Source organism: Mustela putorius, unplaced genomic scaffold (genome assembly GCF_011764305.1).
Source record: "Mustela putorius furo isolate JIRA1106 unplaced genomic scaffold, ASM1176430v1.1 tig00000275_pilon_pilon_pilon, whole genome shotgun sequence".
Classification (NCBI taxonomy): domain Eukaryota; kingdom Metazoa; phylum Chordata; class Mammalia; order Carnivora; family Mustelidae; genus Mustela; species Mustela putorius.
The window spans coordinates 11,466,266-11,478,395 of record NW_025421341.1 but is presented as its reverse complement, the minus strand read 5'-3'; the positions used below and the strand labels follow the sequence as shown (position 1 = coordinate 11,478,395).

General features: G+C 39.8%; 1 protein-coding gene across 6 annotated transcripts in view; it reads left to right on the top strand.

Annotated features, from left to right (window-relative positions):
* The window catches only part of INO80D (INO80 complex subunit D), a 70,992-nt gene that overhangs the window by 44,838 nt on the left and 14,024 nt on the right, over positions 1 to 12,130 (top strand). For all 6 annotated transcript variants that reach the window (XM_004764221.2, XM_013062298.2, XM_004764220.2 and 3 more), the window contains 4 exons: positions 4,424 to 4,533; positions 6,104 to 6,237; positions 10,675 to 10,892; positions 11,586 to 11,743. In XM_004764221.2, the coding sequence (XP_004764278.1) occupies positions 4,424 to 4,533; positions 6,104 to 6,237; positions 10,675 to 10,892; positions 11,586 to 11,743 (620 nt within the window). The remainder of the gene's footprint in view (positions 1 to 4,423; positions 4,534 to 6,103; positions 6,238 to 10,674; positions 10,893 to 11,585; positions 11,744 to 12,130) is intronic.

Genomic DNA, 12,130 nt, shown 5'->3' with positions numbered 1-12,130 from the left:
GACCTGAGCCAAAGGCAGATGCTTAACCAACTGAGCCACCCAGATGCCCCAGAAGACATAGCTTTTTATGGAGTTTATTATTTCACAATTTTTACTTACTATTTTTTTCAGATAACAACCTTGAAATACACACACACACAGACACTTTTATGAGTTTGTATACCATAATATTAGCAGTAGCTTTCTCAAGAGGGTAGGATTATTGATAAATGAAAGTTTAAAAAAATTTTCCTATAGTTATCATGAGTCACTGAGGAAAAGGAGTTTAAAACAAAACTTAAAAAACCCTTTATTTATAGCCTCTGATCATATTTCTTATGTACCTATATATTTTTTGAAATGTCATTTTGGTTTTACGTATTTTGGTTTTTGTTAATATTTGTTATAAAAAATAACCTATTTTTCAGTTGCATATATCAGAAAGATACTCTACCCCTAAGAGTATTCTGCTGCTTAGGACATTTAGAGTTGTTTGAAACTTGGTGTGTGTGTGTCTTGTATATGTAGTAATACGTATACTATTATACTACGTAATGACCGCTGCCTGCAGTATATTACTCACTCTTAGAGCCCCGACTCCTGTGTAGGGGGGAGGTAGTGTCCGTTCTAGAATGTCCTTTAAATCTTTTTTTTTTTTTTTTTAAAGATTTTATTTATTTGACAGAGATCACAAGCAGACAGAGAGGCAGGGAGAGAAAGAGGAGGAAGCAGGCTCCCTGAGAAACAGAGAGACCAATGCGGGGCTCGATCCCAGAACCCTGGGATCACGACCTGAGCCGAAGGCAGAGGCTTTAACCCACTGAGCCACCCAGGCGCCCCTAGAATGTCCTTTAAATCTTAGCTTCCATACTCAAGAGACTTAACTTTTCTTAGAGAAACATTTCCAGGTTCCACTACATTAGGTCCCCAATTACATATGCTTATTGTGTTTCGTACTCTGCTTCACTGTCCAGTTGTGTACTAATATTTCTGTCAGGCTAGACAGTCTCTTCTTTTTTAAGGTTTTATTTATTTTGAGAGAGAGCACAAGCAGTGGGGGCAGTGGAGGCAGAGGGAGAGGGAGAAGCAGACTTCCTGCTGAGCAGGGAGCCAGACACAGAATTGGATCCCAGGACCCTGAGATTATGGCCTGAGGCGAAGGCAGACAACCGACAGAGCCACCCAGGTGCCCCAAGCTAGACAGTCATTTTTGCAAGGGCAGGAACAATGTACATTTTGTTCTTAAGTCTCTGGTATTGACGAATGAATGGATAGAATTAAACAAGTGAAGAGTGTCTGTTCTCTATTTGTCGAAAGAATTCACTTGGTTTAACATAGGTTTTGAAATAATGATATCTAACATTTACATTAGATAATGCTTTCAAGTGTATAATTTCAGTAGAGACCAGTTTTGTCTGGCGTGAAGCTGTCTGTGTAGAGCATTGTATACATTGAATCTAGTATATTATTAGGATCTTGTCAAAGATGTAAGGGACTGTCCTCTGAGTTTGAGACACTCGGTATCTGTGTAGAAGACTGTATCTATCTATGATTTTTAACTGGCAGAATCCCCCTCACCCCCCCCTTTTTTTTCTAAAACATTTCCCAAACCTTCATTAGTGATTTTTTAAAAAAATTCATGATAATTAAATATTACTAAACAAATACAAACTCTAATTATTAATTTGATGTCATTTGTTTCTGTCACTCATGATTAGTAAAAAGTTTATTAGTCAGAGCCTCTCTGATAATCACTTAACAGTGTGCCATAATTCTTTGTTGGTGATGGGTGGTTTACTGCTTTACTTAAGTTATATTTCAGGCTCACAAAAAATCAGCTGTTAGTTGGATAATGTCCTCTGTTTGATGTTTTTGCTTTCAAAGACTGGTTCCACAAAAGACATTTAAAAAGTTGCCTTTAAATGTTTTAGAAGTTAAAATTTTGATGACTGCCTTTTAGTAGATATCCTTTAACATAGAGTTTGGATCTAAACTGAATAACATTATTCTTTCTCATCTAAGAGCTTTGTCATATATATTGGTGACTATGTGGACTAAACCACTGAAATAGCTTAAGTATGTAAACTCAGATCTAGTTATCTTGTAGCCACAGTCCTGCAGAGACTAGTGTTGTTTGTATAGAAATTTTATTGTAAAAGGGAGATCTAATCATACAAAAGGGAAACTCATAGTAGGTGTTTTCACATTAAAAACATCAAAATGTTTTAGTCATTCTCCTTTTGTTTTGTTGAGATTATTCGGATAATAAAAATCTGTCTAACATCAGGCATTTTTATCTTAATCATTTGGGGGAGGGGGTATTGAGATTCTGACTTCGAGTTTATGTTACCGTTTAAGAGAAAGATTGGCGAGTTGGAACATACCAGCAATTTTACAAAATGAAACCGGTAGTTCCCTTCAAAGTCTAGGATAAAGAAAAAGCGAGGGACTGTATTGTACCCGAGGCTTGGTGAATGGCTGAGCAGATTCTTGAAGTGTTCCACAAAAATAATCTATTCAATATAGAGAAATGCCTTCTATTTAAATCTAGACCAAGAGAATTGGGGTAGGCTGCCAAAATAGTATGGCTTCATTTATTTGAAATAGTCTGTCCGGTTTAGAGACATAAGTTACTGGCTCCCTTCCCCACTCTTGTGATTCTGACACATCTGGCAGAACCCTTAATTAAAATGCCTTTGATGGCAGTACCTGGTTCTCTATTTGTATGTACTATTTATATGAAAGTTAGAGTAGAAATTTTATTTAGATTTTCTTTGGATTCATACGTACTTTTGGTTCTGAATAACCTTCTGATTAGTGTAAATCTTCAGATACAGGGGCGCCTGGGTGGCTCAGTGGGTTAAGCTTCTACCTTTGGCTCAGGTCATGATCTCAGGGTCCTGGGATCGAGCCCCACATCGGGCTCTCTGCTCAGCAGGGAGCCTGCTTCCCCCTCTCTCTCTGCCTGCCTCTCTGCCTACTTGTGGTCTCTGTCTGTCAAATAAATGAATAAAATCTTTAAAAAATCATCCTTAGATATAGAAACAGTTCAAAAGGTATTTTATTCGTGATGCCTGACGTATGATTCAGCATATCATGTAGATTTCCTTGTCTACCCTCAGATAGGTGTAAAGTCCTACCAGTTTGTGATGCTTCAGAGAGTCAGATATCACAGGACAATTTTGTACTTCTAAACTTGAATATTATATATTTCTAATTTTTAATGTTTGTAATAAACTATGGAAAGATCCACAAACTATTCAAACGAATACTCATTATAGAGGGAGTGGGAACTGGAAAATTGGGACAAGGGTAGCTAGAAAGACTTTTTAAAACATTTTATTTCTTTTATAAAAATCTCTTTGTTTTTGTTTTTTTAAGATTTTATTTATTTATTTGTGTGTGTGTGAGAGAGAGAGCATGAGCAGAGAGAGTGGCAGGCAGAGGGAGAAGCAGGCTCCCAGCCCAGGACGGAGTCGGACTGGGGACTTGATCCCAGGATCCTGGGATCATGACCTGAGCGGAAGGCAGATGCTTAACCCACTGAGCCACCCAGGCGCCCTGAAAGTAGGCAACTCTTTGTTGCCTAGCTTTTTATTCTTTGGTTTTTCTGGGACCATGTAAATACATTGCCTACTCATGAATTTAAAAGTAAGAGTCAAATATTTAAATTTTGAGTGTATGGAGGGGAGGTAACATTTAATGAAAGATGGAATTGCACATATTTTAAGAAGTTTAAAACATATATCCAAAATGAGTTCATTTTGGAAGATGAGAGCAAATCAACCATTTCTCCACGGCATTACACCTTTCTTCTCTATTAGGTCAAGTTTCTTGCACATTTACTATTTAGCAGCTTCACATGACCAGACTCTAATGAGGATAATAATACCAAGAACTAACAACCATTAACTATTTACTAGGTAAGAAACTATCCTATATGATAAGTATTTCATATCATATAGGATAAGTATTTTAGATGTGTTGTATCTTTTGGTGCTTACCTGTCCCCCAAAGGTACTCTTATCTCCACTTTATAGGTGGGGAAGTTGAGGCTTAAGTGAGGTTAAGTAACTTGCCCAAGGTCACACAGCTGGGAAGAGGTAGAGCTGAGATTCCGAATTAGGTCTGATAATCCAGTCTCCTTTTCTTTATCCCTTTTTGTCTCCTTACTGGCCCTTTCTGACGTCAAAGGAACCAAAATACCACTTTAAAAAGAAAAAATAGGCGTCGTTGAGATTGATGATAATATATAATTACTGGTTTTGTCAGCAGATTGGAGAAATACTGGAACTGGTCATTGTACCTCATAGTCACCTTTTTATTGAATGAACGTAGGAAGGTAAAATGTTGGTGTTACAGCCTGCCAGCCTAGTGTTGTAAAGTCGCCCTGGATTCTCCCAGCATTCTTTTAAAAATGAATTTTGTCTCTTTGCTTTCTCAGCATGAGCCGGACCAAGTTGAGGGCAATAGAGCCAGCCGCGTGCAGTGGAACCGTGAAGGGTGAACGATGCCCTAACAAAGCCCTTCCATTCACCAGACACTGTTTCCAGCGTATCCTTAACTGAATGGGGTGTGCACTGAAAAGTATTAACTCATTCAGGGCTAGTATTTTCATTCTTAAGCCGAGTGGATGACTTTTGAAATCTTAACTATTTTTAGTGTTTAAAATTTTTGTGTAACTGCATTTTCATGAAGTCTCCCGATTAATTTTTTTCCACTTCTGTTGTGATTCTTTTTCAAGAATTATATCAGAATCTGAAAAATTGATAGCAAGTAGCAGGTTCTTCCGGTTGCGCTCACTCAGTTGCAGGAAATCTTGTGCTTGCCGTGGTTCTGCATAGCTTCTAGGAGGCAACTACAACACCCGTTCATGGAGAAGGCAAATTGTATTATTCAAAATCTGATTTTAGTCTTCCCAGAAAGTTACATAGTTTTATGGTGTCCCTTTTGCCCTGGGAAGAATTTGCTCTTTGTATTGAACATAATGCTGATTTGAAATGGAAGAAAGATAAACATCACTGACTAGGAAAGAAGATACATTAAGACAGAATATACTCGAGGAAAACCTGCGGTAAAGGGCTTCAGGCTGGTTTTGAAATCTTATTACTCTCACTTTTATTAAACATTTAAAATTGAGTAGCATTTAAAAAATTTATACAGTGGCAATTACTTGCTCTTCTTTATTATCTTTGACTTTTTGCCCTCCTTTCTGTTCCTGGCATTAAATTTTCACAACTTTTTCAGCAGCACTTTCTATGCACTCAAGGCTTTATAAATAGCCTTAACTATTAAAGTATAAAGGAAAAACAAAGGTGGTCCCTTGATAGGTAGGAAATATGTCTTGAGGAAATGCAGCTAGGGGCGAAACGTTTGGATGTTTAAAAATGTTGATCAAGTAAAGCTGATGTTCCAGTTTTAATGATAAAGTTTTGATCTAAAAGTAACTTTCCGTAAGTTGTGAGTTTGAGTTTGATGTTGGAAATGGGAAATGAAAAATCAAATTTGGATAGATGAGCTTTTATAACTATGTCTTAAAATTTTTATTCTTCTTGATGAGGATTATATATGAAAGTTTTCCTTAAAAGAAAGTGGTATTTTCTAACCATTGTAGTGGACTTTCTAGGAGTTGTGTGTTAAGAATGAAATGACCCTGCTTTTTCCGAATAACAAAAATCAGAATGCCTATAAAGGAGATTCGTATTAGGAGACTTTTAGCAAAGTAGACTCATTTTAGAAATCTCTTCTGATAAATTCAACAATGATCATTTCTCACATCAGTAGTTGGCTTGGTTCTTCAGCTTTTATAGATAAGAAAATGTATTACTTAGGAAACACAAATAAGGGAAGAAGAAGGTTTTTTTTTTCCCTTAAAGACTAATTTATTTATTTAGAGAGAGAGCATGTGCGGGCCTGCAGTGAGGGAGAGGTTCTCTAGCCCACTCCCTGCTGAGCACCGAGTCTGCTCCCGTCACCCTGAGACCACAGCCTGAGCGAAAACCAAGAGTTGGGCGCTTAACCAACTACACCACCCAGGCGCCCCAGAAGCAGGTTTTATATAAAAATTGAAAACTTAAATAATTTGAGTTTCAGTGCGTTATATTCCTAACTTTGAAAACCACAGATATCCTCTTGAACCGCTCTCAGCAGCTTTTCTCAAGTTGCACAGCCAAGTTCGCAGACGGACAGCAGTGCTCTGTGCCCGTGTTCGACATTACACACCAGACCCCGCTGTGTGAAGAACATGCCAAAAAAATGGTGAGTTCAGATTTGATTTTCTGCAGCAAAGACTTTCAAACTTGTGACAGCAATCCACAGTAAAAAGTATTGTTTGCATTAGTTAAAAACTGTGTGTGTATGTAAATATATATGTTAATACAGAAATATGTATATGAAATATTAATATATATATATATGCTGGTCCTAATCAATTGGATTAATTTCATAGCCTCATTTAAAAGAAAACTTTTCCAGAAGGTATTTAGTCGTTACTTATATATGGTTATTTTGTTTACTATTAATTCCTATTCCATACCTCCCTCCCCCTCAAGGTACATTTTCTTACACTTAACAGATTAACAGATTTTTTTCAAGTTTCCTTTGCCCCATTTCTCTAGATTTTTGCTTTTTTATATATACAATTCGGTGAATGTCATAGATACTTGATGGAATTTCAGCCAGAAGCCAATTTCTTTTGTAATTAAGTACAGTTTTTTTGTTTTTACCCAGATGCTTGCTGAGTGCCACTATTTGCTAGGTAGTATGCAAGGTATAAGGCAGTAAAAAGCTGAGTAAGACCATTCTTTCTCTCTGTAAGCATTTTGCACTTTCAGGGGTTCATCAGGGTAGCCGAATGGCCCCCGGACCAGGATGTCACAGTACAAGGCTGTGCTCCTGGTGTTGCCACCAGCTAAATGTGTATCAGGGACTGTTGTAAGTTAAAAGTCACAACTGAGGATAGCAAACGTTTGTAGCCCATCAGTCCCACAGTGAGAGGCTCACAGTGGATGGTGTACAAATCTCTTGGCCCTGCTCTCAGACAGTCTTGGATCCAAACTCATTGTGCCAGCTTGGCTGCCACCATTCTAGCCTTAGTTGTCCTCACCTTTGCCCGGATGACACTGGTCTCCCTTCCTCTTGCTGTGGCCCTCCCCGCCCCGCAGACATTTGAGTTCATACGCAGTAAAACTCACTTTTTTTGGTCCGCAGTTCTCTGAGTTGGACAACACACACAGTCCTGTAACCATCGCCATAAGCCAGATGCACCATTAACCGCCTACATTCTCTTGGGCTGCACCCACCCCTGCAGTCTGCCCCTTCCTCTGTCTCTGCTGATGTCTTCCTGCCCGTATAATTTTTACATATTCCAGAATGTCGTATAATTGGAATCCTCCAGTATGTGGCCATGAGAGCAGGCCTTTGAGAATGTGCACGTGATCGTTTTAGTTTCCCGGTCAGAACCTTCCGGTGGCTTTCCATCACATCCAGAGTCAAATCCAGGTTTCTCACCTGGCCTGTGAGACTTGCTGATCTGGTCTTTGCAGCTGCACCTTGTACCCCCTTCACCTCTGGAGTTCCAGCCGCATCAGCCTATTATATGATTTTTCAGTTAGTTTGTCTGTTGCCAGTATCCCTCTATTAAAATGTAAATTTTACAAAGGCAGGAACATTTTTTGTTCATTGCTTTATCCCTGGTGTTTAGAACAAAGATGCCCAGGAAGTCACTGTTGAGTAACAGACACGTGGCTGGGAAGGGTTCAAATGAAGAATTAGGTTCAACCAGTAGACAGAACAGCCATTGGTAGAAGCAGCTCAAGCTACAGGAAGTCCAGGCTGACACACAGAACATGGTAAAAGGAGGCCGTGAACAAGTTGGGAGTGAATAGTGTAGGCAATGAACAGAAGGCATGAGGAAAGCCTCCAGGGCCTGGGGGTGCCAGCACCCTAGAGGAGCTATGTTGGGGGACTACCAGGAGACGGCAGGGCCTCAGTCAGGGGCAGTTCTCTGTGGAGTACCTAGCACATGACCACGACATTGTTGGGCTACAAGGCATAAACTTAGGAGAATAAGACACACATCTAGAACCAGAACTAGGTGGTATCGAGTGTCTTACAAGTAGGACATGTAGCTCTTGGGCTAGACAGACTTTCTCCTACCTAACACTGGTCCTAGAGGGAGAGCCTGGGATGGGTGCCCAGCATCCTGGTGGGTACCAGTGGTTGCTCAGATACTGTTTGTTGAATTAAATACTGGATCTAGTGAAAGTAGACCTCAAATATTGAGCCAAAGAACTGTAGATGCTGGAAAACAGCCTTTCTTTTTTGTTTGTTTTCTAAATTTGTACATTTGTGACTGGAGTCTGTATTTGTGTTTCGATCCAAATATTTGGCTAGTGTTCACCTTCTTTTGGATTTCCTGAATTGATACTTTAATTTTATTCTTTCTTGTCTTAAATTTGTTTAAGTCTTAATAACTAGTTTTAGTTATTCGTTTTCAAGTACTGTTGTCTGTACTCTTTATGTATTTTGTTATGAGTTATTAATGAATTCATTAAACGAAAGGTGGCATCCATTGTAAAAGCCACGATTGTTTTATATACCACCAAGAGATTTTAAAAATGGGGCATGGTGCATTTCTTTTTTTTTTTTTTTTAAGATTTTATTTATTTATTTGACAGAGAGAGATCACAAGTAGGCAGAGAGGCAGGCAGAGAGAGAGAGAGGAGGAAGCAGGCTCCCCGCTGAGCAGAGAGCCCGATGCGGGACTTGATCCCAGGACCCTGAGATCATGACCTGAGCTGAAGGCAGTGGCTTAACCCACTGAGCCACCCAGGCACCCGCATGGTGCATTTCTTACCACTTAAAATTTTTGCTTTATATTTATCAAAATAGCTTCTTTAGACTTAATCAGGCATAGGTTTTTATCTTTTCTAATTTTTATCTTTTCTAATGCTGCTGGTCTAACGTTTCTGCTGTATTACTTGACTGGGAAAGGCAGTGTTTTCTACGTACATCAACTGGAACACAGTTTGGTCTACTTTGTGGTTATATTCCTTTATCATTTGGTTGTTGCTTTGAAAAAGAAAGAAAAAGGAATTGTGATCAGATCTTCAATAATGAGTATTTGCTTCAGTATGACAGTTGTATGTCCTGTTTCTTTTTGTGTTTTCGCACACTCGGTTTTTCTTCTTCATATAAAAGCAACAATGTACATACCTAGACTCTAACCGCCATAGTACCAAGAACTGTTACCCTCTTTGCACGCATGTAGGGAGTGCCAGCTATCATGACCATCACTGGGTCAACAGCAATTTTAAGATGCCATTATTGTGAGATGCACCTGAGTTGCAGACACATTCCAGTGTGTGTCTTGGAACTAGTGAAATGCAGTCATGAGATGGAAGGGTGGCTGCTGAAGAAAGCTGGTTATATTGTCAACTTCTGGTTCTTCCTGGCTGGTTCTTCCTCTCTCCACCCACTCAGTTGGAACAGTTCTATAACGCTGCGGTCCCACGGCCTTCTCTCTTCACCTTGTCTCCCTGGCCCAGGTCAGTGACTGGAAGGACTTCTACCATGTCGTGATTTCTGAGACTACATCTCCACCCCGTTCTTTATCCCTTACGCTGATTTTTCCTATCTCCTGGGACATGTTCATACCTCAAATTGTGAGCCAAAGTGAATTCCTTAACTTTTCTTCGGAATCCTTACTCTGCTGTGTGCTCTGACCCCACTAGTGATCTCATCTAACAGTCAACCCTAGAAACCCTAGAGCCTTCTTCAGGTGCTCTCTTCCTTTCATCCGCACCACAGCCAAGGAGCTGTCAAATCTTAAGAATTCTGTCCCTACAGGGCTTTGTTTTTCCAATCGCACTCACATCGCCTTAGTCGTTTATCTTGTATTGACCGCTGAAGTAGGCTTCTGATTGGAAATAATGCCTCCCTCCACTTGCCTTGTCTGTCTGTCCCTTTATATTGCTACGAGCCTAGTTACTCCTTTCAGAACATTTGTCAGGTTGTGTTAATCCTTTCATCAACAGTCATTTCCCATTGCCTAGAAGATGAAGTTGAAAATCCTTAACAGCATTCAGAGTCATAAATGATCCGGTGCTCAATTTCACAGCTTAGACTTCCACAGTCCGTCCCCCATATGCCACACCCCAAACACAAGTCATACGTGGTTATTTGCTCTTCTTTTTTCTTGATTGTGCCATTTCTTTTTAATCATGCAACTGAAAATAATTGATGCTCCTTTTGTATACCCATAGAAGGTCATTATTACCTTGTTTTCTCTGTACTATATTTATGTATACTTGCATTCCTATTTTTCCTATGGAAGAGTAAGTTCTTTGAGAGTGCATTAGGTTTCATTCATTATGTTTTTACTCTCCAACACCGATCCCAATGTCTTCTTTTTTCCTGTGTCTCTTCTACCCACCTGCACCTCCCCCTCGGCCTGCCACGGTCTCACGGTGTCTGGGTATGAGTATGGGATGAACTGTACGTGTATATTGAATTGATTTGAATTAAATTAAAACATGAATTCTTTATTCGTTCCTTTATTGCTGTGCATAGCTGTAGGCATGCAGGATGCTTTAGGCATTCCAAAGAATGTTACATGATGCATTTTTTCCAGGTAGCTGTTAGGTTTTTCCCAAACCGTCTCAGTTTAAAAATACCCATTTATTCATTCCGAAGGATAATTTCTTGAGAGGAGATAGCTCCCGTAAAGTTCAGCACCAGCAGCAGAGGAAACCCAGGAAAAAAACCAAGCCTCCTGCACTTACCAAAAAACACAAGAAGAAGAGAAGGCGTGGACCTCGTCGACCCCAAAAACCCATCCCCCCTGCAGTACCCCAAGGGAACCTCAGCATGCCCACCAGCGTCTCACTGCCAGTGGAGGCTGTTCAGATCCGGTCAGTGGCGGCGCGGAAGCTCCCGTTTCCTTCTTGTGTTGGGTGGTTCTCAGAACGTGTAATTTCACGTTCTTCTCTAGTGTTGTGCGTGGGCTCCAGAAGGCATCTGATAGATCAGCCTAGGCTTTGTAGTTTCCAGTATAATTTTTACCGAACGTTTGAGTGAGAGATGTGAAGGAAAACATTTTGTTACGACGCAGAAAGCAGATGCTGAAATGGAGCATTTAATTGTCCGCTAAGATTTTCCTGCTTTAACAGAAGTTCCATGTACGTTTCAACAGAAATACTCCATCAGAATCCTGATGAACTACTAGTTTCAGCAGGGCTTAGCATTTGCCCCTGAAGAATGAGGCTTCTGTTTCAGCTCAGCATCTCCACTTTGTTTATGTTGTTTCTAAAAATTATTATTTCGACTAGATTTGAAATTTACCAGAAATCAGTGCCAAAATTATAATTCATTCTACTAATTTGAAGTTGAACTATTATCTCGAAATTTCTCTCAATACCTGGTTAAAAGCTGCAGAAATGCTGACTGTGGATGGCGAGGTCTTCCTTTTGCTTTCACATGTCCTTCTCTGAAAGTTAGAAGTTTGGGTTAGGATTTCCCATCTTTGTGTTTGACGAACTTGTCTTGGGGACCCGGGTGCGAAGGGGCAAGGAGAGTGCTGGGGCCAACCATGTCCTCTTCCCCAGGAGCCCGTCCACGCCAGAGCTGAGTGCTGATGAGTTGCCGGATGACATTGCCAATGAGATCACTGACATTCCACATGACTTGGAATTGAACCAGGAGGACTTTTCCGACGTCCTGCCACGGCTACCTGATGACTTACAAGATTTTGATTTTTTTGAAGGTATGCTCAACATTTTGATTCAAGACCGTTTTTGTTTGGTTTTGTTTTGTTTTTTAATGAGCTTTTTAAAAGGGAAATAGTGTTTCTGAGATGTGTTTGAAGTACCCCTCCTCACAGAAAATTCAGCGCTGCTAAAGCTCTTTGCCTTGTACACGTTAGAGCTGTGTGGTGTGTCTCACCCTGCTATATAGGCTTCATAGATTGATCATTTGATTGCTAGGATTTTAACTTTGTTGCTTTACAATGAGTCATTTTACTTTTTTTTTTTTTTCAACAAAAACATACTACTTTTTTTTTTTTTTTTTTTTTTTAAGATTTTATTTATTTGTCAGAGCTAGAGAAACCGAGAATGCGCATATGCACAACGAGGGGAAGCTGCGGGCAGAG